This window comes from Pygocentrus nattereri, chromosome 4 (genome assembly GCF_015220715.1).
Source record: "Pygocentrus nattereri isolate fPygNat1 chromosome 4, fPygNat1.pri, whole genome shotgun sequence".
Classification (NCBI taxonomy): Eukaryota; Metazoa; Chordata; class Actinopteri; order Characiformes; family Serrasalmidae; genus Pygocentrus; species Pygocentrus nattereri.
Genome location: NC_051214.1, coordinates 23,655,381 through 23,683,079, shown reverse-complemented (window position 1 = coordinate 23,683,079; position 27,699 = coordinate 23,655,381). Strand labels below are relative to the sequence as shown.

The 27,699-nt window shown below is 41.3% G+C and overlaps 3 protein-coding genes across 15 annotated transcripts in view; 2 read left to right on the top strand and 1 right to left on the bottom strand.

Annotated features, from left to right (window-relative positions):
• Positions 1-2,678, top strand: part of cdc42bpab (CDC42 binding protein kinase alpha (DMPK-like) b) — a 132,766-nt gene extending 130,088 nt beyond the window's left edge. For all 8 annotated transcript variants that reach the window (XM_037538148.1, XM_017720198.2, XM_017720193.2 and 5 more), the window contains one exon: positions 179-2,678. In XM_037538148.1, coding sequence (XP_037394045.1) covers positions 179-310 — 132 coding nt within the window. In that variant the 3' untranslated portion in view covers positions 311-2,678. The remainder of the gene's footprint in view (positions 1-178) is intronic.
• fzd3a (frizzled class receptor 3a) lies at positions 2,506-21,194 on the bottom strand. Of its 3 annotated transcripts, none has more exons than XM_017720199.2 (7): positions 21,068-21,194; positions 19,524-19,999; positions 11,712-11,908; positions 9,619-10,636; positions 5,353-5,501; positions 4,245-4,493; positions 2,506-3,767 (listed from the first exon to the last, which is right to left on the bottom strand). In XM_017720199.2, exons 2-7 carry the CDS (start codon positions 19,716-19,718, stop codon positions 3,515-3,517), a joined length of 2,061 nt encoding a protein of 686 aa, XP_017575688.2. In that variant the 5' UTR covers positions 19,719-19,999; positions 21,068-21,194; the 3' UTR covers positions 2,506-3,514. The 3 variants fall into 3 exon arrangements, with proteins under 3 accessions (XP_017575688.2, XP_017575689.2, XP_037394046.1); XM_017720200.2 differs by lacking the exon at positions 21,068-21,194 and adding an exon at positions 20,805-20,942; XM_037538149.1 differs by lacking the exon at positions 21,068-21,194 and adding an exon at positions 20,805-20,942 and having other exon boundaries at positions 4,245-4,490.
• fbxo16 (F-box protein 16) overlaps positions 17,418-27,699 on the top strand; it is a 22,789-nt gene continuing 12,507 nt past the window's right edge. The window contains exons 1-6 of one of the 4 annotated variants that reach the window (XM_037538152.1): positions 17,419-17,713; positions 21,204-21,286; positions 23,014-23,360; positions 24,920-25,048; positions 26,230-26,265; positions 26,471-26,677. In XM_037538152.1, coding sequence (XP_037394049.1) covers positions 24,956-25,048; positions 26,230-26,265; positions 26,471-26,677 — 336 coding nt within the window. In that variant the 5' untranslated portion in view covers positions 17,419-17,713; positions 21,204-21,286; positions 23,014-23,360; positions 24,920-24,955. Of the gene's footprint in view, positions 17,714-20,841; positions 20,975-21,203; positions 21,287-23,013; positions 23,361-24,919; positions 25,049-26,229; positions 26,266-26,470; positions 26,678-27,699 lie in introns of those variants that run through there. The other 3 variants (XM_037538151.1, XM_037538153.1, XM_017720204.2) reach the window with 3 other exon arrangements.

The following is a 27,699-nucleotide window of genomic DNA, read 5'->3' as shown; positions in this document are numbered from 1 at the left end:
ATAGTAGTTCCTGAATAAGTTACTGGATAACGAGTCTTAAAGTTGATGACTGAGTGAAATGCCTGCACTATAAAAGAATGCAAGAAATTGTGCGTCTGAAAGCAGCATGTATTCCTCTCCATTAACCCTGCGGTTCTCTTTAAGGTTCTGATGTTGGCGTTTCTGTTTGGTGTTGCAGGATTCGGACTCGCCGCGTCACTCCACTGCCTCCAACAGCTCCACCTTCAGCAGCCCGCCGAGCCCCGCCTCCCCGCACAAGACCAAGTCTCTCTCGCTGGAGAGTACAGACCGTATGGCCTGGGACACATGATAGACAGCAGCTTGAGACCAATCACAACATGCCCTGGCCCAGCCTGCCACAGGCTCCTCCCCCATCCCTGCCCATGGAACTGCACCCGGTGCTACAGGCCCTTCCCACTTCATTCTGCAAGAGGATCTCAGTTGAGGAAAACATGCAGGAGAGGATGCTGGACTGTCAGTGGTGTGTGTGTGTGTGTGTGTGTGTGTGTGTGTGTGTGTGTGTGTATGCGTGGCCAGGGCATACGTTGGAATGAATAGGACCCTCTACATATGGCGTGAAGCTGACTGGTGACACATTTATGCTTCGGAGCGTCACTGGCTGGACTTCAGCCTTCTCAATCCGGGCAAAGCTCACTGCTGCAAAGGGGGATTTTATCTAGACTGGCATTTGTATATAGACTGGGGTTTTCGGGGGTGAACTTATTTATTTCTAGCTATTAAAAAAAGACAGTATCATTTCCCTCGTTTCCTTCTTCAACTGTGGACCATAACGACAGCTGCGTTTGTGGGGGAACAAACAAAAAAGACCAAAATACAGCAGCGTATATTTTCTTTTGCTATAGAAAATAATTTGTGCAGAGACTTCTAGCCGGCTGCAGCTTTCTTCGTGATATGCTTTCGTCATCACCTCATTACTTGCATTACTTCCTTCTGTAGACCCTTAAGTATCTCTAATAGCTTTTCCTTTCAGTTTATCTCCACACTCTGAGTTGGACTTCACACAATCAAAATCTTCCACAAAGCGCCACTGACCTGTGAAACCACAGAGTTCCATCACAAAGATGTACATAGGCTAAAAGCATAGTATAATATATAATAAGGAAATACTGTAGAGGAAAAAACAGTGGAGTCTTTTTTTTTATTATTTAAAATAGTTTTGATGTACCCATGCCAAGGTTATTTTAAATTTTATTTACATTGTTGTATTTTGACCACTTTTTTTTATTTGACTCTTGAAAACTTTGTTTTACCATTTGAAGATTTTTGTGAGAGTCATGTTGCTAAGTGTTTAACCTGCAACACACAAAAAAACAAAAAAAAAACAAAGCGTCTCTTTGCTCTGATGTTATTTTCTCTATTGTAAGAGATAGCAATATGTATTAGCTGAACTGAGATTACGACACGCAAACACATCTGTATTTTGCCCCCCACAAGAAAGAAGAGTGTGTGAGAAAAAGGTCTGATGCAGTTTTGTCTGTCTCCTAAGTTTTACTCCCAAAGATATGGAACAATGTAGCTTCTCAGAAAACGGTTGTGTGTGGGGAAACAGTATTTTCGTTCCGATTTAATTGCACATTCATACCACTTTAATGATTGTGAACGTCACTGTTATACTTTTATGACATGTAAGCGTAAGCTGGCCGAGGATGTTCTTTCATCTCCTTGCACAACTCTGAAGAATAAGTTGTTGTCCTTAAAGTCTTTGCCTTGGCGTTAAAGAAATAAAGCCTCCGATGACCGTTTCCGATGGTTTATTATGTGTTTAGCTCTCTGGAGAGGGGTAATTATGTGGAACCCTTCATTAACTTCCCCACTGAATAACGTTTAGATTTGCACTCTAACAAAGGTCTTAAGATGTGGACACAAACTTTCTTTGGTTGGTTTATGGTTTGTGCTGGCAAAAATGTTGTTAGTCGTGTACACCCGTCTTCTCCTTTCCACGTGAACAATCTCTGAGGCTTGAACAAAGTTCTGGGGATTTGTGTTCCAGTGCAATCTTCACTTTATCTGTAGAAACCAATGCATACAGACTGCTGTAAAATCTCCAGTCTTCTGTTCTTATGACCGAAGATGGAATCTTTTAACATGTCATTCCATAACGGATCACTTCTAGAGGCTCATCAACTGGATTGTCAACTCAGGATTGTCAATGTCATTCCATCTGCAGCTCAAGCTAACGTGAAAGAACATACTGGGCAGCTGTTACCCAAAAGCAGTGATGTTTAGTGATGCACACGGGGAACATGGGGGGCCATTTAAACAGTCAGCCAGAGAAGCCAGTCCATTATAACACGCTTCTGCGTTTCAGTGGTCTTATCTACGTTACCTTCAATGTGCTCTCATATATCACTTTTTTTAGAATATGCTTTGTAATAATTTGTACAGTTTTGCATGTCATAGATGTATTCATTTCTTGGTTTCATTCCATGGTTGTATAATGTTTTTTCACATTTTTAGAGGTGGGGTAGGTTTTCTTGCAGAGAGCTCACTACAGGCGGTTTTTGTCCTTGTTTTTTGTTTTTGTTTTTTTGCACAGAGATATTTAAGACAGAAGATGGAGCAAATGAATGGCTTGAACTGGCCACTAAGCAAATGTGGAGAACTTATTACATAACCTGACTCTGATGTAATTCAATAAACGGAGGGAGATGACACAAGCTGGTGTTCTGTTCTACATTATTGCATTTTATCAAGAAAAGACTCGAGACCTGTTTCCGGATAGCTGTACAAAAAAGGTCTTTGTTACAAAACTTCACAGTTTACAAAAATGTATACACAACCGAAAGAACTACTTTGTTAGTACTAGACTGTCAATGAGAAGAACTGAAGATCAGTTTGTTTTCCTATTCCGTATTTCTAAAGTGGGAAATAACCTTTTTTTTAAAATCTGTCCTACATCTAAAACAGCAGTCACATCCTCCAATGTTTGAGCTGTTACTGTGTTCTGTAACATACGTGCCAAATGCTTTTCACCAACAAAAACGGGCAGTTATCAACCATTGTTACTCCTGTTGTACTTAAATTGAGGAAAGTCTACTAAAAGTGCAATAACAATGGAACAAGATCTGTTCAGCATCACAGAGAGGTTCATAAAAAAATCACAAAATGTACATGAAAGTTGGGCCTGAGCATAAAGCAGCAAGTGCTTCGCCACGTCGAGACAACGTACCTAAAGCCCTTACAGTTTTACCCTGTTGATTCGGGAGCCCTTTGGTCAGATGGGCCTCGCAAAGTTTCTGCATCCCAAACGGGCTTTGGAAATCTGGAAGTCACAAGATTGGAGTGCAGTACACAGGTCTATCGAGATTAAGCTCAGTCTTGGTCTCATTACAGTCCACCATCAAAAGCCCAATGCATCCATCCCATCCTTCTCTGTTGTTCTGTTTGAGTTTTAAGGTCTATCTGCTAAAAGAGTTCACCTGATTTGGACTTTTATTCCCATTTTCTCTTCTGCATGTGCTCCATTTACATCCTTTACAGTGACTCTTAAAGCTCAAGCGGTGGCTCCGTCCTCCTCCATGACGCGGTGGATGCCGTTACCGGGGCCGCTCTGGACTGCCTGCGGTGTGCTGCTCAGGTCCCGGACGCTGCTGTGATGTGATTGGCTGTCCAGGCGCTGTGAGCCCCCGTGCCGTGATTGGCTGTCCAGTCGGATGGTGCTGTTGTGCTGAAGCTGCTCCTGGAGTCGCTGCGTGCTCCCGTGGGGAAGTCGCTCTTCAGCGCCACGGAAACTACAGGCTGTGTACCTACATCAGGAAAGGGTGCAGTGAGAAAGGACTACGGCTCACGCTTCTATTTTAGACAGTAATATTAATTACACAATTTACCACTTAGACCGTGTTGCTGATCAGACAGGACAAAAGTGCACTATTGAAAAACAGCAGTGCCTACAATCTTCAGACCTGAATTTTTGGGGGATTTTTTTGGGGCACTAGTTAGGACTCCCCCTGTCACACAATACCACCAACACTAGGGGGGCGAAGGCCAGCTCAGGGGCTTCCTCCTTTTCATACTGGACAGACAAACTCGTTCGCTTTTATCCCTCCCCCCCCCCCAATTAAACTGATCTGCCTCACATTATTTATGTCACAAAGTTACACAGCTTGGACTAAAACGAAAATCATGAACTGGATCTTTGTCAACTGCTGCTTTGAATTCAAATCTTGGCTGATTCTGATGGCACGGGCCTAAAACGCGCTCCAATAAGAAGCCTGGTCTCTTACCTGCCGTCCCGTGAGCGGTGCAGGCTCCCATGGAAGCTGCTGGCTTTGCTGCGCACGCTGCCTGCGCGGCTGGTGCTGCCGCTGGCTGGCTCATCCAGCATGGCCAGGTGTGTGGAGGAGGCGTGTGTGGAGGTCCCCTGTGTGGAGGTGCCCCGTGACTTACGGACCACCGGCGCCCCGGGCTCGCGCAGCAGCAGCTGGGTGAAGTCGGGCTCCTGCAGCACCTGCCTGCTCTCGTGCACCGTGCTGCTGGGGACGGGCGTGGTGGAGAGCGTGAAAGAGGGTGATGGCGGGAGGTTGTGGGGAGGCGAGAAGGGCAGGGACAGACGGAGAAGCGAGGGGAGAGAGAAGGGGAAGACAGCAGGGCCGAGGGAGGAGGAGAAGGGGGGGTTTGAGGAGAGGGTGGAGCAGGGGGTGGGAGAGGGGATTAATGCACTGATACAGGGGGAACCAGGGGTGTGAGAGCGCAGAGAGGGAGGCCTTTTCACTACCACTATATATACTCTCACTCATATAAATTTCAGGATAACAGGGGTTAAACACGCTGTGGAATGATTTGCTGGGATAGACATTAGCACATCAGTATACAGTGTATTTGCTCAGCTTTCTGGACTACAGGGATTATCATAAAAACAGCTCTAGAAAGAGGTAAGTATAATACTTTTCTATGCCAGATGAAAATGTTCCACAGTCTAAATGACATAACAAATAACACTCCTCCCAGCAATAAAGGCTGTCTCCATAAAAATTTAAGGGCAAATGTCTCTTCATCTGTCTGATGGACTGTTGGGCACTTTAACTTGGGGCAATTATCTGATCATCCATTATCATTCAACTCTGATTATCAATTATCACCAAATATCTGGACAGATTAGACTTACCTGGTCGTCAAAACCTCCGTTTACATGGGTAATGTAGTCCACGAGGCTTACACAGATACTTCAATTTCAAATACTAATATTGCCAATAATTATTTACTGCTAGTGGGGACCAGTTAACATGTGCATAATGTAAACCAGCCCCAGTCGGCACTGTAGTGTCCAGAAAATCAACCATGTATAGTGAATTTCTATTATAAGCTGTTTGTGGGCAGTTTCAAGAGACTCACTCTTTTCTGCGGTGGCCGTGAAAGAAACTGGCCCACTCAAAGCAGGTCTTCTTACTGCCCACCCAGAAGACAGAAGGGATGCCTACCACCAGCATCATCAGGTACTTAATGAGAAAGAGGGAGATGTCCGGCCTGCTTGTCTGCTCCACCTATGCCGTAAAGATAACAGTCAGGAGTTAACGGTCGCAAAATAACAGACAAATGATGCTGCTACTAATGACAAACATGAACAAATTCATGCAAAAATGCTTAATACAATGTTATTCTTAGCTGAGAAGGCAGTAAGAGTGGAAGTACTCTACCAGTGTTCTGCAGGCACTACCAAATCTGTGGTTAAGTAAGGAAGCGAATGCTTCCGTAAGTAAAGAGGTAGGAGGCCTGAATTCTAAGAGCTGCCAGGAAAAGCATGAGTACTAGTTTGTTAGGAGAAAGCAGTTCATTATATTTTACTTGGCTAGCAACAAAGAAATAATTATTTCAGTGCGTTATAGAATAGACTCATATAGATGAATTGCATGCCTGACCATTTCCCCATAATTTAGGTACTTAACAAAGCAGGAGGACTGTCACGATCATGACATTTTAGCTTAAAACTACAACCCCATTTCCAAAAAAAGTTGGGACGCTGCGCAAAATGTAAATACAAACAAAATGCAATGATATGCAAATAATTTAAACCCTACATTTCATTGGAAATAGTCAACATGTATAGTTGAGACAATATATCAAATGTTGAAACAGATGTTTTATTGTTTTTTGAAAAAATTTTGAATTTGATACCAACACCACATTCCAAAAAATGTGGAATTTTTCTTTAACTTAAGTTTTTGCTTTGGGCCAAATATTTGCCTCTGAGAGCCACTGAGTTAATCTACAGCCTCTTTTTACAGACTTTCCCAGAGCTATGTGACCACAAAACCTAATACTTCTTTTGTCTTGCTGCAAATTGCTTGGGCTCCTACAAACAGACTTTGCAATAAATAATCACATATTAAATTTATGATTTTGTCCCATATTTTAGTGGGTATCAGGACTAGAGGTAAGGAAGGTTGAAATAAACCTGATTTGTAATTACAGCATGAAGACACCTTTTCCCCAGAGAAGATCCAGTATGCAGCCATATTGTTCACGACACTGTCTCTCTCTGTGTGTGTGTGTGTGTGTGTGTGTGTGTGTGTGTGTGCGTGCGATCGAGCATGCCTGTGCATGTCACTGTTGCTGTGGGTTCCGTGTGCGTGATTGTGTGGACAGGATGCGTTTTTATCTCAGTTCACTGCACCATGCACAATGCTAAAGGCATAAACATAGCTGCAGTCAACAACGCGCCTCTCTCTCTCTCTCTCTCTCTCTCTCTCTCTCTCTCTCTGTTCACATAAACTCTGAAATGACATCCCTGCTGCTTAGTCTACATTCAAAACAGCTCTTATACATCAGCTGCATAACAAAAGACACAGGCAGTATAATTAGGACACAACCCCACAATTCACAATGCACTAATTCTATTCATTACAATATAGGCCAAGCAGACAAAAATGTGTGCGGTACATCTGTACACAAGCACAGGGCTCTGCGACTCCATCGCAACGAAGCCTCACTGTCTTACATATCAGAAGACATTGCAGTAAACATGGACTCATTAAAAAAAGCCTAATGCACCCTCAGGCACGCACACAAACACACAAACATAGTGACACTCCCTCATTACTCGAGATTGGCTTGAGTCACCGCACAACAAATCAGTCTAAACATTCCTTGTTCATAGCTGTCACTCAAATCACAGCGCCCTCCATGTTGTATTACAGGGAACGCACTGTACACACAAATAGTCGAGCACACAGCTGCTCGTGTTTATCTACAGTGGGTAAATCCAGTCATGTTCTACTCTGGTTCTGTGTGTTTCACAGACCGTGTGGAAGCTACACAAGAGAGGTCGCGGATACCATATCCCAGAGATTCATGTTTGCCTGTGCTTGATTTCCAGGTGTGCTTATTAACCCTGAGAAGTCGAAAGTCATCAATGTCATTTTGCCATATTATTCAAATGTGATGACATATTTAACTACAGAGTTTGCACTGATTTATCCTCCATTCAATTCACATTCTGCGTCGATAGCTTGGAGTCTGTGCTTCAGACTGTTTTCTGTTGTGTGGAAACAACAAAAAGTAAAGGATGGTTTATCTGTGCACAAATTAAGACTGTATGCAAAGCAACATTTACTCCAATTCCAGTCACTTTAATTACGAACACCAAATGTGGTACTGACAGAAAATGAGCTACAAGCGAGAAATAACTAATATCGAGTTACATCATGGTTTTGACGTTGCTGGCAGTAAGAGTGAGGTTTTCACATACTTACATTTTACATATCGTGGCTGTCCAATGAAAACCAAGTATCTCCAAAATAGGAAATTTACAGGAGAGGGCAAAAACCTTCTTTACTTTCAAGGTAAGTTAAAAGAAAAAGCTTTTCTTCTAAGCAATTTTGGAGCATTTCTATTGGTCCAATCATCATGAAATTTTCACATAACGTAAAGGACAACTGCTGAGCTCAAAAGATGCAGAAAAGTAAAAATCACAAAAAATGGAGATACATGTTTTTCATTGGACAGTGACGATATGCTGCTCTCACAGGACATACGCTCTCTACTCACTCTGTATAGATGTGCTTTATATTTCTATTCACATATTTATATGTTTTTATCGCTATTCCATCCTTCTGCACTTTATATGCAAATAGTACTGTATTTTACACTTCTGGTTAGATGCTAACTGCATTTCATTGGCTGTGAACCTGTACTCTGCACAATGACAAAGTTGGATCAAATCTAATCTAATCTTTAAGTTTTCCAGTGCATTCATCTTCAAGAGTTCTACATCCCCAAAATAGGTAACTTTACAGAAGAGGGCAAAAACATTTGTTACTTTCAATGTAAGTTAATATAAATGTTAATCCAAGCAATTTCGGGGATTTTATGTTGGTCCAATCATCGTGAAATGTCCACACAATGTAAAGGACATCTGCCATGCTTGAATAATGTGGAAAAGTGAAACTGAAAAAAATGGAAAGACATGTTTTTCTTTGGACAGCAACGATCTCCAATGAGGCATGGCTACTGACAAACTATAAACTGAAGCTATTTTAGAGGCACTCAATTGCATCTCCTGAACCATCTCATTGAGATCTGAGAGAGAGAGAGAGAGAGAGAGAGAGGGAGAGAGAGAGGGAGAGAGAGCTGCAGAGCAGGTTCTTAAATGCATAGAGTGTGTTTTTAATTATTAACAGCTAACGGAAGAGAGCAGAGTTTGCTTGAGGCTCAAAGGTACCAGCATAATGCACAGCAGTGAGGATAAATCCATCCCGTTCATCTTTAAAGGCTTCTTCTCAGCAGACTGGTACCACATATAAGGCCACGTTTTAGTGGTTTGTAGACAGATCATTCTCTCGACCTCTTCAATGAGTAGATTGATACTGATCAGTTTACTAGGCCTCTCACAATTACTTGATTATGTGAACTGGCTGCGATTATTTAAGCTGACCTTGAACATTTTAGACAGTTTTTAGATTTCAGGATCATATGTTTACAGAATGTAACAGAATGACAGTGGTGATCGTTTTCATCAGCTGAGCTGAGGCAAACAAATATAAAAAAAAGCGGACAACACTTTATTAAAACATCATATGTTCTGAAAAAGCAACAAAATTGATCTACTATCAAGTTCTCTAAGACTTGCTTGAAGCCAACAGAATTCTGGGAATATAACTGATCAAATTCCTGATTCTCCCAGGAGATAATAAAGTCACAGGCACTATTTTACAAACACTTTGTGCCAAATATTGTGAACTAGAATGGTATGTTGGTATGTCCATTGCTATTATTTCAAATTATAACTTTAAAAATAGCATAAAACAGATAAAAAGCAAAACGGGCTGATCGGCTTGTTCTGAAAGCTTTACATTTGTACTTTAGCTGCATACAATGAAAAAAAAACCTGCAAATGAATATATGACGATAATTCATCAGCTAAACTGTGACAGGCCTATAAGGCCCAAAGCCGATCAAAGTTTGAGGGACACTTTTGAGTAACTTTCACTCTTATTTCAATTAAAAATGAAAAAAAATCTGAAAGCGTCTTCTTTAGTTTGAAAAGCGTGGTGTCCCCTAATGTTTGACAGGTGGTTTACCGTGATACAATTTTTATACTGCATGATTTGGAATTAAAGTATTCTCCAAGGATCCAGAATCCTTTCTGGAGCAGGTTCTTACCTTGAATGGACAGGGGATGTGGTATTCTCTGCATCTCTCTTGCACCCAGGTAATCTCCCACACAGACCTGTAGCTCTGCTCATACAGATAGCAGCCGATCACTGTCAGCAGTGGAACGAGGTAGAGCACCGAAAATACCCCAATCCGGATCATGAACTTAACCAGCTTGTCCTGGTTCTCCTTCTCCAGAGGAATTTCCATGCGGACACGGTTAAGTGCAGCAATGCCGGCCAGCAGCAGCGCAACACCCACAGCCACGTCCAGCGCCAGCGGAGCCAGGAGGAACCAGCGCAAGGCCGCGACGTCATAGAGCCCAACGAAGCATACGCCGCTCATGCTATCGCCCTCCACCTTGTTCAGGGCCATGAGGGCGACTGTGAGAGCCCCCGGCACGCCCCAGGCTGCAGCATGGAACAGCAGTGCCTTCTTCTCAATGGCTTCACTGCCCCATTTTGGTACGGCAGCCAGGAACCAGGTAATGGTGAGGACCACCCACCACACGCTGCCTGCCATGGTGAAGAAGTACAGGGTCATGAAGAGCAATGTGCAGGCTTTGTTGTGCGAGCCTTGTGTGACGGTGGCAGCACGGAATCGGCCTGGTGCTGCCCGGTTGCATGCCACCCTCTCCTCCAGCAAAAATCCCAGGAAGAACACCAGCGACACCATCATGTAACAGACAGCGTAGAAGATTATGGGCCGCTCTGGGTAACGGAATCGGCCCACATCGAGGAGGAAGGTTAGGAAGGTGAAGAGCGTGGCTGACAGGCACACAATGGAGACCACACCAATGAAGTAGCGGGCAAAGAGAAGCTCATCCCGACTGAAGTACATGTTCGGGCAGGGGGCTGAGCAATCGCGCGCACCCAGGAAAGAGTAGCCAAGCTCAGGGTCCACTTTGAGCTCACGAGGGCACCAGAAGCCATAGTCACGCTGCACAGACCCTGGTGGCTCCTGTGTGCCGTCGGCATTCGAGAGCAGGTCCATAGCTCGAGGGTAGGGCTCGTCACAGTCAGGAAACCTGAGGGTAGATCATTGTGTTACACCTGCAGCTCATGATGGGGCTCATTCATCAGACCCATGGTTAAAGATGAACCCATGAAAATCTTCACTTATTATTTTGTCACTTTAAATATTTAGTGATTACTATAAATTAATTAGTAGTGTAAAACTAAGGCTACATCCACATTACTAGACTGAAGTGGCACAAATCCATTTTTTTACTCAGATCTGATGTTTTCAGGGCCGTGTGTACAAGCAAATCTGATCTTTTCAAATCAGACCTGAGTCACTTTCATACGTGGTCCTAGATTGGATACGTATCTGATTTGTGGCCATGCGACCATAATGTGATGCTCAGATCGGAATTCATGTGCTTTTTTTCCACCATCATTCAGCGTTACCGTGGCAGCAGTGCTGAACAGAAGTTAAAGCCTGTAAACGGTGGAAAGCAGCTCATCTCACCTTTTTCTCCTTCATCTGGCTCTAATAATGAAGCTGAGAGCTGATCAGAGTTAATTATCTTCTCAGTGAAGCTCGTTCTGCTCATTAGTTTGTGCTGATGATGCAGTGATTCATTCATGTGACGTTACTGAGTAGGATGTGTGCATATGGGTCATTTCAGGACACCAACTCACCACATTAATGATAGATTTGAATCACTTATCTAAACGAGTGTGAACACTCATGTCAGAGATCAGATTTGAGCAATAAATCAGATTTGAGAAATGAGGCTTGTAATGTGAACATAGCTTGAAATGTGCATTATATAGATATGAAGCATGTACCCACTTTGGGGTTCTTGCAGTTGCAGAGGTTATCGTGAACTTTCCAATCATCTTCTGTTAGATGCATGTGAAAAAGATCGAGCTTCCAGTCAAAACGTGCTGATTTTTTTAGTTAAAGCGTGCTGACCTATTTGACCTATTTCACCTATTCCTTTATTTTAAATGAAGAATCAGCTCAGAGACATAATGAAATCTTCACTTGCCTATAGTTTTTGCCTACAAACTGGGCACAAACTAAGCAAATAAACATGCATAGCAACTTCTGAAAACCCGGCCAAAAATATCTAATCTAATTCTGAGAACTGTTACCTGTTACAGGTCATCTCTTCAGGCCAGCTGACTCCAAAGATGTCCATGAGTTTGTAGCAGTCACTTTTGGCCTGCTGGCACAGACGGCGACAGGGCAGGGTCACGCGGCCGTACTCAGTGCACACAGGCGCATAGAGAGCACACAGGAACGGACGTAAGTCAGCAGAGCACTCCAGGTTTACCATAGGGTGAAAAGGCTAAGGAAGGACACAGCGGGGGACAGAGAAAAACATTTTAATTAGAGCATCACTGCTAGTTAATGTAACCGAGAAGGTGATTTCCCCACAACTGGGTCTCATTCATTTTTAATGTCTTTGATTAGGCTGTTGCTTTTATGGCTGCAGTAATTTTCCACTGTGAAGTTCAAGCTATTAGGAATGCACCAAATAAAATACTTTATAAAAAATATAATTTTTTCACAGTACTGCCATTTTCCATATATTCTGATGCCCAACTGGGCAAACAGTTACAGAGGGGATCTAGTACTGTATTTAGGCTAGGCATGCCAAGGAAACTGGCAGAAACCACACCTCGTTCAGCAGTCCAGTGGTGCAAAAATGGGCTTTGAGGATGCTTTTGTGTGGGGCGGGGAGACATGCTGTTCCTTGAGGCCCACTTTGCACAGAGGAATTATGGGGGTACCCCCAGCCATGGTGGCTGGACTTAAATATGCAAATCCCCAGAGGGTAGAAAAAAGGAGACTCCACCCAAGACTAGACAAGACACAGGTCCTTCCTGCAGCATTGGGGTTTGAGGTTTTGTTATAATAGCTTTTGGGGGTGGGAATATAAAACTGCCCTGATTTGAGAATTTTCTTTCACAGTCCAGTGGGATCTTTCCTAAAATCATATATGTTATATAAATATTTAAAGTAACAAAATGACACACTTGCTTTCTTTAAAGCAATCTGTTTATCAATGCCCTCCAGAAATTAATATGTATGAGTCTTGCATGTTGCATATTGAATAAAATGTTATAATTCTATCATTTTCTGAGCACATATTTCCTGAAATTCAGGCTTCATTCTTGTACTGGGCTTGTTTGTTTTAAACACTAAATCCAATTAACTAACAAGAGATGCGTGCTAATGTACATAAAGTCACAAATTTTGGACCACTGTCAGTTGCCACTGGAGTCTACATGTTACTGGCAACCATAGCACATGTAGAATATAGTGTAACTACATATTCATAACTAGAAGGTGTCATTGTTACCACTACATTTTCTCTGAGCTGCCACCCAAACTGTCTGTAAAAAGGGATTAGAATGGATGTTAGTCTTGCCCATTTTGACACAAAGAATCCACATCAAGTCATCTTTTCCACACACCTAATCCATATTTAACACAGTATATTCTGCCCGGCTTGAGATTTTGCACATGAAAAAAAAGTTAGCTTAAATATGTGCAGCCTTCAAACAGCTGCTGAGATAGAAACATCACAGTTTACGCGGGAGAATGATGATCTACTTTTGTACTTATATTTTGATTGTATGCCATTCAAAGCTGTGCCAGGGGGTGGTGAGGCTTTGCATTCTAAATAGGCTATGAATTACTTCTATGACTGCAAGTGATTGATTCTTGTTGACAAAACTTCCCCCACTAATGGACTACAGTCCTTTATGGTCTCAGTGACTTTAAATTTAATGTATACATGTAGCTTTGGCTGGAAAGTGAAGTGTTGAATGTGAGTGAATTGTATTGTCCCATTTTATTTATGTTTGTGTACTGAGCAAAAGGACCTTGGTAACCTTGTCGCTGTTACTTGAGGTTGTATCATCAAACAAAAGGTCTAAAAAACACCACTCCCGAACTCAATTGCCCAGACCAAATGAGGGGACACATACTTTCTGTAAAGAATTGTAAATAAAGCGGATGCCCTGGTTTGCTGGTCCAGGGGAGAGCATTATCTCATAACAGCCTGTCATGACATATTACATGCGCTAGGATGATCTGATGAGCTTCAGTGTGTTCTTCTGTACGACCACAGGGCAGTTCTTGAAGGAAAAGAACCTTTCTAGAGAGTATTGCCTTGTCTCTTGAAAGCTATTTTTGTACAACACATAGGCAATGCTATAAAATATGCGAATACAATGACCATCATAAAACATGTAGGACATTCAAGGTTCAATGCACTTGCATGCCAACTCTGAAGTGCTATCAATATGCACCACACAGCCGCCATGTGCCGTTGCTTACATGGTTTATTCAATTGTATGAAATGCATAAGGCAGCCAAAAAATTCCCTCTCAAGACATCAAGCTCAATTTTACCAGATTATGGTAATAGGTACTGCGACATGCTTTGGAGGAATCCACATTGCTCAGATATGTAGCCTGGATCATGGATCACAAAAGCAGCCGTTGTTTGTCAGGTGTCGGGTCAACTGTGAGATCGGTATGCACAAAGAGCTCAGTTCATTTACTCCCTGAATTCAATTTTAGCTTTTTCTGCCTCTATAAGGGACTTTTTAGTCCTAAAGTTGTAAAAAGCTCCGCACAGACATTTCCGAAATCCAATTGTAGGCATGTCTTATGAGGCATCGCTCTAAAAGTCAGTGCTTAATGAGCTGAGTTAATAAAATCTATTTTAGATAAAGTCCTCATACAGAGCACAGAGTAATGCTGGTGTGTTTGAATAGACAGAATGGGATCTTATAGATTAGGTGCAGCATTGTTGTTTTATTTTTGAAGAATCATGATCTTGGATTGGTTCATTTATGACCTTTCTTGGATGGGGCAAACATCCAGTAGGAAATTGGGGAAACTGCAATCAAATAAGTAAGGAAATAAAAAACATTCATGTACCTGTCTCCATTTTTGCATTATGAATATATATAGACATTGCAAATTAACCATGCATATTATCTTTTTTACATTTTCCCTCCCCGTCCCTACAAAGACACAGCATATTTCAGTAAGAAGAAGAAAATCCTTCCAAAATGGTTAAGTAGCAGTTTAAATCTCACTGGACCCCCTTCATCGTATGAAATTTTAATCTAAAATTTAAAAAGGTTATGAAAGTCATGCTGTGGCCCTTTGTAGCACTTTTCCAAATCAGATTTTAGAACCACTCATTCTGTGCTGCTCGCTGCCTCCCTGTTGCCTGCTTCCCCTTATGGCTGCTCAGCCCGCTGCATATCTATTCCACTGTCATGGCAACCAGTGGTACACCGCCGGCCCGCGTTCAGGGAGGGGTCTGTATGGAGCAGGGTCAGAGTGCATGCTGTGGGTGGGGGGTGTGGACCACCTCTTGAGAGAGAAAGCCTTGCTCTTTTGTTGCAAGACAATTGGGACCCGTTTCCAAAGCAACGGCACTACCTTATGTGGGGGGAGGGATGAAGAAAAAGAGAGAGAGGTGGGAGGAGAGAAACAGACAGAATGAGGAAAAAGGACAAAAGCTGGAGATGTGGAGGGGGACATAATGGGAATCCTCGCTGGCTTTGGATAAACTGTGATGAATGTTTGAGTTTCAATCAAGGTGTAAAAATAACTGAAGTCCCATTAAAGTGGGAAATCAATATTATATCCTATAAAACATGAACGTTTATATGAGCATTCTTTGGCTTCTACACAAATAGATAGGTTTCTCAACCAGGAATGAATTGTAACAATACATACAAACACACACACACACACACACACACACACACACACACACACACACACACACACACACACACATACACACACACACACACACACGTCTCAACGTCTCATTTTGTGTTTCATAATTAATAAAAACATTTTTTTTTTAACAACACTAGCAAGGTGCAGCTGTAAAAAAATGATAAATTAATGATAATTGCATCTCTTATTTTCTCCATTAATATTATTGTGTGTGTGAGTGTGAGTGTATATATATATATATATAAAATATTACTAATATTACATTAATTTTAAAAGAGAAGAATCACTGTTTTAATGATGTTGAGCATTCACACCTTTGTCACACAACAGCAAAAGGGTTAAATATGTCGATCTCTTCAGATCAGTTACCACTACGTAGCTGAGGCAAGAAAAACATAAGAATTCTCGGTTTTCACAAATGATAAGTACAGGACAGCATTTGCTTGACCCATACTTTTAGTCCATGACAACACAAATCTTGCTCAGCTATCCCTGTCACTCTGCAAACACCGCAACAGTCCCTCATTCTCATCCCTCAGGCAAGCGTCCCATTTTACAAATGAGGTTACCCAGAGTTCAGGCCAAAAACAACTGCACTGTGCAGCAGCCCATTTGAATCTCAAAGCTGGGACCCTTTAATCTGTTTTGGTGGTGCCAAACCTAAAATAATGGGCCTTAAAAAGGTTTGTAGTTAGCATTTTTATTTACAAATTCTATTTTATTTAAGCAAAACCAGCCAACTCAAAAATGACTGCACAGATTCAAAGGAACACTCTGGTCTTTCTCCTAGTCATGATCGCGGCTTTTCAAAGGATCTAATTCCCACTGAAAGTCACATGTCAGTCTTCAGTGCTCTTTTCTTCACCCATTAGTTTTGCATTCTCCAAGACAAGAATTGTGCCAAGATGGAAGGCTGATACAGCAGAGCTCTGAAATAATTGAGTTCTCATTTGCTGCGTTTCTTCTGGATGCACAAGTAGATTAGTACCATGTCTGCACTGCCAGCCAACTGCTTAAAATCACTGTATCACTATCAAGATTTGATATTAGGTACTGAATGATGCTTGATGCTGATTCGACACGACAAATAGTCGTGTTTATCCATATACATACGTGGATTAGCAGCATCGGCCCAAATTTCTTTTTCTAAAAATATTGCAGTATATTTTTCACAGAAAATCCCATAATTCAGATCAACAAATGATCAAAAAAGATCTAGAAATCTTAGATTTGCAATAACATTATATAACATGACAAAAACATTTAAATTCTTAAATCTTCTCTGAAGGATAAACAAGAATTTTGTTGTTGTCGGAAGCAAACCTTGTATCTCCTAAAACAACTTTACAGGAGAAGGAAAAAACCTACTTGACTTTTAATGTAAGTCAATAGAACCGGATGTTTTGGGCCGTTTTGTTTTGACCATTCGTCATGAAGTTTACGAACAATGTAAAGCGTGACAGGCATTTTCAAATTATGTCAAAAACTGAAAAATGTCAAAAATGTAGGTACAAGGTTTTCTTCCAACAGCAGCGACATGTATGTATGTATAACATAAGTAAGATACTTTAACAAATGAAGCTAACTGAAATTTAAATAAGCCAACCAAATTTGCAGCAGTGTTCAAGGCCTCATGTAAATAAGACACTAACAGGAGTGCAAGAACATTTAAAATTTCGTATAGACAAATTATTATACTGTACATTAACAGTCAAATCGGTAAAACTCATAAGTTCAACAGTGAAGGAAACACTCTTATAGTAGTAGTGAGTAATCAGTTGTACTAAGGATAAAAAATGAACACTGAACATACAAAATGTGAGATGAGGTATGGCACATAAACAGCAGGTGACGGTGTAGAACAGTCAGTCTTAGAACAGTATGTTTAACCCAAACCACCAGCGCTGGATTAACTTATTTCACTGCGTGTGGTACAGGATGGTCAGTGTCACTAAGCTGCGCGTGTGAATGTATCTATGTGAGAAAGAGAACACGCAGCCCTAAGCTGTGGACGCTGCTACAGTGCATGGGGTTATGTAATGCTGGCCTTCTGCACATATAAACAGGAGGCTGAGCAGATGGGCGTTCCGGGCTCATCTCCATCCTTTCATTCCCTCTCTCCTTCTTTTCTCATTCCTCTCGGTCTCTGAATCCGACTTTTATCTATGAAGGCCGGACTCAATAAGAACCAGAAAAGCAGGATTTGCAGGAGCTGTAGGCCGTCAGCAGAGCTACAGTGTTCAATCTAACAAGCTAATGTTGGAGATTTCCAACTGAATCAACTGTACAGAGCTTTCCAACAGAAAAGATTAACCGGCTGCCGGCATCAATCCAGCCATTATGAGCACAGATACTGAGATTATAGGGCATTCAAGGTAAGCAGTGTGCACAAACTCCATTAACCAACAAGAAGATCAAGTAGTTCATCGTTACACTCCAGCACGCTGGAAATGTAGATAAAGTACTGCACCATTAACAGCAAGTAAATAGAGAAGAAACGCAAGCAGCAGCCAAATCTGTTCAGTGCAGCACAATACATCAGCCAAGAAATGATGACTTACACTAACAGTCCCAAAAAGACAGATTAAAGCTTACTTTCATCCTTAATATCTTCATAATGTGATCTAAGTGTGTGAAAAGAAAGCAAAAAGACAAAAATAACTGATCACTGCACAAATAGGAGTATAAATAATAGAATGTTTAAGTCTGTCAGGTGTGTCTTTTATGTGTGATGTATGCAATTAATTGAATATATAATATTGCGTTAAGTGCTTGTGTGTAAATATCTGTACATAATGCTTTCTTAAAGGAGGCGATAAAGGAAACAGATAAGAGATATAACATTTTGTATTAACCTTTGTAAAAGGATTTTTAAAATAATTTTGTTTGATCTAAAATGAGTTATACTGAATTCTGGTTGCATCATCTAGCAGATAAAGTTTGCTAAACACCATGGCATGTCATGGCATACTTATTCCACTTTTTAAGCTAAGTTTAGAAGTATACAAATAATCAACATATCGCTGTTGTGCTAAGAAAGCTTCGTATCTCCAAAATGGTAACTTTACAGGAGAAGGAAAAAGCCAACTTTACTTTTAATGTAAGTCAGTGGAACCAGATGTCTTTCCAAGTCATTTTGGGCTGTTTCATGTGGTCCATTCTTCATAAAATTTACACATAATGTAAAGGCCAACAGGCATTTTCAAATTATGACAAAAACGATGGAAAACAGAGATACAAGCTTTTCTTCCAACAGCAGCGATATGATTTCTGTCTGATCTAGGGCTGAGCAATTAACCAGATCAATATGTAATAAATATCTAAATTATATAAATTAGATCGATGTATAAATTATAATTAATAATCCCAACAATTGTCTAATCCCAAGAGCTGCATTTTTTATTATAGCCCACACTCTTTAAAAAGTTCTTGAAGGTTCTTAAAAAAGGTGATTCTTAGATGGTTTATAGAACACTCAAAGACCAATGTGCAAGCTAAGTTCTTTGTATGGTGAAATTATTCTTCAGATTGATGGAGAATGTGTTGTATATGGTTCTATATAGCACCAAATAGGGTTCTGCTATTATAACGATGTCAAGCTTGTAGCAACAGAAGAACATTTTGGTGTTATACAGAACCTTTTATATATTAGTTTTATATATATATCCATCAACCACCTTTTTTATATATATACACTAAAGAACCCTTGAAGAACAATCTTTTTTAAGTGTGTACATTGTACATTAGTAAAAATGCTGGTTTAAGTTTTAAGAGGGGAAATTGAACCTCTAGATGTGTTAGACCAATCAGAGGCAATCAAACCTCTGTGTGTTGTGACATCACAACCACAACTTAACTTGCACTTTGGTACACTGCGTTCAGGGGTCGAGCCTGAAGCCAAAAAAGGTGGATATTCCGGTCTTCTTGGCCAAAATAAGACTCATAATCTCAATTTATATTAAAAAAAATCACAATATAAATTTCAGTCACAATACTAGTCAGAAAAATCGCAATTAATATAATATAATATTTTCCCAAAATTGTTCAGCTCTAGTCTGATCTACTCTTTGATGTTTGAATACAGCCCCTGCAGCGTGGACATAAACTCACCAATGTATCATATATTTTAATCAAACACAATGCACGTTTTCCAAAAACTCGGATATGGAAACGGAGATATTTTACCTCCATGGCGAGGGCTGCAGTCTGCTGGTCATAGTGGTTGAGCAGGTTGGGCATAAAGGTGGTGTTGTAGGAGAGACCCTGGCACATCCGCAGCGTGATGGGCTCACAGGTGAACGTGCTGTGACTGCCTGTTGACCCTATGTTGATGGCTGCACATGCCGTCAGCATGGACGTGACAATCCAAACGAGACCCATTGTCTGAAATTTAGCTCTGAGCTTGGCAAGACCGGTCAGGTCCCGCTCTAAGCCGTACGTCTGGGAGGATCTGGTGGGTGTTAGGAAAGCCAGAAAGCCTCCGTTTCCTCATTGATTCCTGAGGTGACATGGGTGGGGTAGGTTGTCTCCATTGTTGCTTTGCAGTGGCGGAACTGGCAGGTCTTCTCAATGGATCTCCGTTATCTAACAAAGGTGGATCTCTGGTTGACCTGCATGGCTTTTTTACACATTCCTGACTGGTTTTCACAGCGTCCTCGTGCCTGAGGAAGAAAGAGAGGCCCAAATGATGAATATCAAGGCACTGCAAAATTACTGTCTGACTGGATCAGAACCTCATAGTGAAAAATGAACTCAAGTGGTCCTATTTCAGCTGTCAGCCATCAGATTTAAGCAGTTAAAGCCACTAGTGGTCAGATTAAACCGTAAAATAACCTTTATGAAAGCTATTGCATCAAGAGAGATGACAAAATATCAATGGCATTAAAGTCAGATATCTGTGACAATCAAATAACAGGCTTTAAGAGCAAAACGTAGGACGAACTGCCTCATCATGTGCCTTTGTGAACGACGTCTACCCTTTCTTCATTCAGACTAACACACCGGGTGTCAGTTACGGTGTAAACTAGGGTAAATGTAACAGCTACATAGGCAGAAACTTGAAATTGAACTTCAAATTTTAAACAAAACTGACCATAAAATGTAAGATAAAATTTAAAAATAAATGTATATTAAAAAAACAGTATTTCTCATGAACTCTGAGGAGAATTTAAAGTTGTAGAGCTATTTGAGTTTCATTAAAAGTGGCCGGCACTGTGTGTAGGCAGGTTTCTGCACTAATGAAGTACATTTTTCATAAAACACGCCTCTACAGACTCTTTTTCTCACTAACGGTGGTCAGAAACGCTGTGGACTGTTCTCGAAGGTGGACTGAGCTGCCTTTATCATCACGGCTCCCTCCAGCCTCCCCCGGCCTCGAGTGAGCGAGCAGAGCGCCGCGCTGTACTTAAACGGGGCTCGACCACACCGCGGAAAGCCGGAGCCTCTGTCCGTGACAGCGGTCCTCACCTCACAGCCGAGCAACTTCACCGCTCCGGGAGAAACAGACGGACTCCTCCGTCGAGCTCCGTCCGCGAACAATAGATGACAGTCTGCTGGTGTCGGAGAGAGAAGCGGGTCCACCGAGGTGGCCAACCGACCGACCGAGCGCTTCGCTCCGCTGTGAGAACCTGAGAAAGGTGCTCGTCTCCCTCCAACGTTCCGCTTCTACTCGGCTCCGACTGCGTTTATTCTCCCTCCAGACAGAAAAAACAATGAAAGGAGAACCTCACCTTTGTACTCCGGCTGGTTCACGTGCGGGACTCTGAGCTGCTCCTCCTCGGCGGCGCTAACAATGAGCTCTCTCTCTCTCTCTCTCTCTCTCTCTCTCTCTCTCTCTCTCTCTCTCTCTCTCTCTCTCTCTCTCAGGTTTGTAAGGAGTCGCACGGGCGCGCGCACTCCGCGGGAACGCGCCCAGCCGACAGCGCTCACATCATAGTAATGTAGCTGAGGTGGGAAGTGACCACCAACACTACACCGATCAGGCGCTCATTGTCCATTTATCAGCTCTACTGTCTAGCTGCACTTTGTAGTTCTACAGTTACAGACTGTAGTCCATCTGTTTCTCTGATACTTTGTTAGCCCCCTTTTACCCTGTTCTTCAGTGGTCAGGACCCCATGGACCCTCACAGAGCAGGTACTATTTGAGTGGTGGATCATTCGCAGCACTGCAGTAACACTGACGTGGTGGTGGTCTGTTAGTGTGTGTTGCGCTGGTCTGAGTGGATCAGACACAGCAGTGCTGCTGGAGTTTATAGACACCTCAGTGTCACTGCTGGACTGAGAATCGTCCACCAACCAAAAATACCCAGCCAACAGCGTCCTGTGACCACTGATGAAGGACTAGAGGATGACCAACACAAACTGTGTAGCAGCAGATGAGCTATCGGCTCTGACTTTACATCTACAAGGTGGACTGACATGGTAGGAGTGTCTAATAGAGTGGACAGTGAGTGGACACACTGTTTAAAAACTCCTGCTGATAAAATGGACAATCAGCGTAAAAACAAGCAGTGGGTCAGAATGTTACGTCTGATTGGTACATTAATTTACTTAAAGGGCAATTCCATCAATTTCTCAAAATGTCTGAACAGTTCAGTGCTTGAGATGTAAACAAAGTTATTCAGCGTGGTTTGACGTCAAATGGTTTATTTGTAGAGGAACATACAGACTCAGATTTCTCTACAGTGGTCCTTAAATGAACTAGGTGTCTACAACACAAAGGTTGCCATTTTATTTTCTGTGCAAAACCACCAGTAAACCCACACAGGTCTTCTGAGTTGATGGTAAAATGGTCATAAATCTGAAAATATGTGTTTTCATTGGGGACTGTTTTGCCCTACAACACTCTGCGTGTGCCCTAAATAGATTAAAATACATTTTAAAATACATTTTGAACTTTATCACAAAACTATCATAAAACAATGTCTTAGGCATCATATATATATATATATATATATATATATATATATATATATATATATATATATATATACACACACACACACACACACACACACATATATATATATATATATATATATATATATATACACACACACCCATCCATCCATCCACATATATATATAACCCTTTAGTGTAATAACTGTGAGTTTTTAGAGGTGGACGTCTGGTTCCTATCACCACCACTGTAAGCAATTCTAACTACGTAAGTGTTTTTAAGAACTGTGAAGTTTATACCAAACCTCTCTGAATCACTCGGTTTACATCGCAACCATTCAATTATGTAGAATTTGTGAAAAATCGGTGGAGTTCCCCTTTAAGATTACTTTGTAGGACTGGGTCCTACTTCTTCTGTGTGTGTGTGTGTGTGTGTGTGTGTGTGTGTGTGTGTGTTTGTGTGTGTGTATTTATTTATTTATTTAATTTTGCTTTGTGATTGACAGCACCTGCTTTGCTGTTACTTATGAAGCTGTAGTGTTTTATTTTAGGTATAAAAAAAATCACAAAAAGGGAAAACTAGCGCCACCCGAGGAGTATTTGGATCTGATTTGACTTTTAGTCGTGTTGGTTTTGATAGTTAGTCCTGCTTTTCCTTCAAGTTCTTAATTCAAGTCCTTAATTATACTTGAGAGCAGGTCTAAGCTGCTTTACTCAGCTGTGGTATTAAGCGCTCTAAACCACATTCAGTGAGTAACTGGTCTTTATGCTGCTGTAGTGAAAGACACGGCAGAAGTTTGCATTGAATGAAATGAGCCTGGAGGACATGGAGCTGACAGCTTATTGGCCAGTCTGCTGCTCGGAGCGCGTTTATTGGCTCTGAGAGTTTGAGGAGGCGGGGCGAAGTGTGTCATCGCTATGGGAACTCGTCAACTGAATACAGAAGACAGGCAAGGACAGCAGGGCCATCGATAAGTCTGAGTATTAGAATTGTTTATCATGATTTGGGCTTCCTCGAATATATTAGTGCAGATTGGATGTGTTCTGCCGAGCCTTCTCGTCTTCCTCAGTAAACTAGGCCTATGATACGTGGCTGAGCATGTCTGCACCACCTCTCTGAATCAGGTGAGTGTAAACAGTGAAATCCCCCGGGCTGAGTGAGCTCAGTGCTGAAAACAGCAATGACCTGTTGCTCATATAGTATTGAGTTAGCTTACTGTGAATTACAGCGTCCATTTGTCTGTAAAACATAATATCTGCATTAACTTTGTTTGTTTGCTTACTTATTTGTTCAAATTACTAATGCAAATCTAGTAACATATTATTTCTGGTATAATCCTGAGTTACTGAGGTAAATCTAGTTGAGATCAGTTCATTTGGATTAGCCACACGTACTGAAGAGTCTTGATCAAAAAGCTTTCCAGCATTCTTAGGGGTTTTGTTAATTTCTGTTAATAAACTCATATTTTTTCTTCATTTATAAATATAATTTTCTTTGGAAAAATTATATTTTTGAGCCATAGCATATTATTTTGCTAAACGTGAAGTTTGGATGCATGCTATTTTCACCATGATGGTGTTTTGTGTTCAGTTCAGCCTGACACCATGAATGCTAACAGAACAGTACATGTATTAAAACAGTAGAGTCTTTAGAAATGGATGATCTTTAGTCTTAAATAAGCCATTTACTCATTTAAGTGTGCGAACCGGTTCACCTAATATAATAGTTGTTATAATTGATGCCAATACATTGCACAAGGAAGAGTGCGTGATTCAAGTTAACCCTTGTGTGGTGTTGATGTGTTTGTTACTCAGTGGTCTGGTGGACCCACCACATTATTGTTGTTTTTTTTAAATCAATACAGCCGTAGCAGTTGATGTAAAAATACCAGGTGTTTAAAATATCACAAGTGTCCAGTGTAGGATTCTCCTGTAGCAGCTGTAGCCAGTCAGCAACCTGTCCATGTTGTCCACCCTCATAAACATGCACACATATACAAACACACACACACATATACAAACACACACACGCACTAACAGCAGGTCATGTAGGTGTAGAACAGAGTGAGGGACACAGCACCTCCACACTTTTACTCCCCGCCAGTTCAGCCCAACACCACATGTGTAATATAAATGTGTGGGGGGTGAACAGAGTGAAGACACTGAAAATGGGTTATTTTATATGTTCTTCACAGAAAATGAGCAAAGGCCCAGAATCTGAGGTTGAAATAAAAAAACATATAATTTCTTCTTTTGGTAAACATTGAAAATGGGTCCCACAGCCCTGAACACCACACAAGGATTAACATAAGCAATTCAAGAAAAAGAAGAACTTGACAAAGTAGAATATCGGCAGCTCATTGAAACCATTTATAATAACTGGGCTGTTTAAGTTTATTTACTGCAGACATGTGGACTCAAAATTAGAAAGTAACTATAATTCATATAAAAGGTTATTTAAGCTTGAGGTAACTGTACTTCATTTTTTTCAAGACAGTAAGTTAGTTTGATTTTTATTAAGTCAACTAATTTAAGTTTACATGGGCAAGAGGACTATTATATCATTCTGGAGATTTTGCTATTTATCACAGCATTTACGAGATGCAGATAATGCGGTAAGGCATTCCAAATGTGTGCATTTAGTTTTGTAACATCTGTCTTGACATCAGTGTTTAATTCTATAGGTATAGGTGGTGGGAGGCTGTGTAAGTGGTTAGAAGATGCCCCTCACCGTTAGAGAGACACCCAGCGCCAAGATGCAGACCAAGCGGAGTGCCTGGACCCCACTGAACCACAACCAGATCAACAACCATGTACGTGCCACTGACCACTTATTCAGCCTTTCTTACATCATATCTAGCGGAGTTGTTTTAGCGAGATCTTCCTCAGTTTGGAGCTTTCTGTTGTCAGTAACAATGTACCGGTGGTGGATGAAGCAAAAATATAATATCACGATACTCCAAGATGTTTACGAAATATACAATATACATCACAATATTTCGTTTTTCTGATGTTTGATAAGTTTGATCAGAAAAGTAGTGCCACATTTAAAAAATGCTGTGAATATAATGTTGTTCTCATCCTGTGCTGCACTAAATCCAATCAAACAGGACTAATTATGCTGTCTTTGTAATTAAACATGCAGTTATCCAGTGTTCTTTAAGTATCAGTGATACATCTGTTTTCTTTTTCTTTAATATCTGGGGTTTTTTTTTCCAGAAAAGCATTCTGTTACATAACATGATGGATAATTAAGCAATAGAACATGAGAGGGAGTGTGTTATCGTGAAATAGCATCACGGCTGTGATTTTGTCACCCTAGATCATCACAGCCGTGATGTTATTGGTGATAACACACTCCTCCAGTGTTCTACTGCTTTAATACAACAGTTAAATAAATCCAGTAAGAAATGAATAAACTGGGCCGTGAACGCGGCGTTTAATATGTTTTAATTTTCAGTTTTTTCCTCCAAATTATAGTTCCTTAACAAGCAGCTCGCTGCTACGTCAGAGTAACGAGCTCCGCCCACTCGCTGCACAGCCGGCCGTTCCATCTCCAGCTCCACACAGACCAACTGACATTTTCAGAATTTAGTGTAGTCTCATGTTCATAGTCTGACCAAATCGGCTGTCGGTCAAATCTGATCTTAAAAGTGTTCGTTTTCTGTTTGTGGCAAAATAAGAAGTAAAAACGTTCAAATTGCTTGAGCGTCTCCTACAGCGGTCAAAGTTGTTGCTTAGGAACGGCGTCTCGGTGGAGACAATGAGACAGTGGTTGTGAAAAATCTGTGATGTTATGGCGAAATAACAGCACGGCCAGAACGCTTCTTAACCAATCAGCTAGCATAGCTGGAACTAACTGTTGTATAACAATAAATATTGTCATATTGCCATACTATAACGTGAGTAGATTCAAAACTCGTGCCTTATCTCTGTCAATTTGCCAAAAGTAGGACTGACATAAGTTGTGCTCTGTGTGCAATCAATCCTGCAGGTTTTCGAAGAGCGAAGAAATCTGATTGGGAAGTGGGTGAGGAAAGCATTTTAATGATTAAATGTATTGAATATATTTTGGCCATCAGTTGCTTTTTCATTGCCAGTTCATTATTAAATCATTTGGAGTAGATACACTCACTGGGCTGCCCCCTGGCTGAACCCTTCATCCTAACTAAGCTGTTTATTTGTACGTCTGTCATACAGATACATCACTCATATCTCCTATGTCTGTTACTCAGTTTGATAAGTGGACCGATAGCCAAAGGAAGCAGGTGCTGCAAGACTTCTTTTCTCGATGCACGGCTGGCCAGCTGAAGTATCTCAGGCAGACTCTGTGCAGTCAGGTGCCGGAGGAAGCTTTGGATTTCACTAATGTTCTCCCCCACGTGATTTCTCTGTACATCTTCTCATACCTGGACCCCAGGAGCCTTTGTAGATGTGCACAGGTAAATAATGATGGCCAAGTGTTAGTGCTCAGCTTTCAAGTACTGTATTATATTTAATGCTTTATTGGGCGACCTAGTGGATTTTAAAATCGTGCGACTATTGGAGTATTTTACCGTGGGTTTAAAAGAGGCTTATCCAACCATATCTGTTATATGATGAACTTGAACCATACTACCCATAATTCATCGTCATTTATACTGGGGTCATTCTAGATTTGAATGACAAGTGGTCTGAGATCTCATCTGTGCTAAAGAGGACCAGAATGAGAACCTCGTCTGCTTTATAGTTCACATACGCTGTGAACCCAAAAAGCACTGAAGTCATTTGAAGCAAATTCCCTTTCAGGTTCACTTTAAGACAACTAAGTTCAAGCAATTTAAAAATATATATATACTGATCAGGCATAACATTCTGACCACCTCCTTGTTTCTTTGCTCATTGTCCATTTTATCAGCTCCACTTACTATATAGGAGCACTTTGTAGTTCTACAGTTACAGACTGTAGTCCATCTGTTTCTCTGATACTTTGTTAGCCTCCTTTTACCCTGTTCTTCAGTGGTCAGGACCCCCATGGACCCTCACAGAGCAGGTACTATTTGGGTGGTGGATCATTCTCAGCACTGCAGCAACACTGATGTGGTGGTGGTGTGTTCATGTGTGTTGTGCTGGTACAAGTGGATCAGACACAGCAGTGCTGCTGGAGTTTTTAAACACTGTGTCCACTCACTGTCCACTCTATTAGACACTCCTACCTTGTCAGTCCACCTTGTAGATGTGAAGTCAAGGATGATAGCTCATCTGCTGCTGCACAGTTTGTGTTGGTCATCCTCTAGTCCTTCATCAGTGGTCACAGGACGCTGCTGGCTGGATGTTTTTGGTTGGTGGACTATTCTCAGTCCAGCAGTGACACTGAGGTGCTTAAAAACTCCAGCAGCACTGCTGTGTCTGATCCACTTAGACCAGTGCAATACACACTAACACACCACCACCACGTTAGTGACCCACCACCCAAATAGTACCT

Coding starts and splice junctions, on each gene's coding strand:
- fzd3a (XM_017720199.2), bottom strand. CDS start 19,718: ATGGGTCTCGTTTGGATTGTCACGTCCATGCTGACGGCATGTGCAGCC. Junction 11,909..19,523: donor CTGCAGCCCTCGCCATGGAG/GTAAAATATCTC, acceptor GTCCTTCCTTAG/CCTTTTCACCCTATGGTAAA. Junction 4,494..5,352: donor CACGGCCACCGCAGAAAAGA/GTGAGTCTCTTG, acceptor GCCCGTCCCCAG/CAGCACGGTGCACGAGAGCA.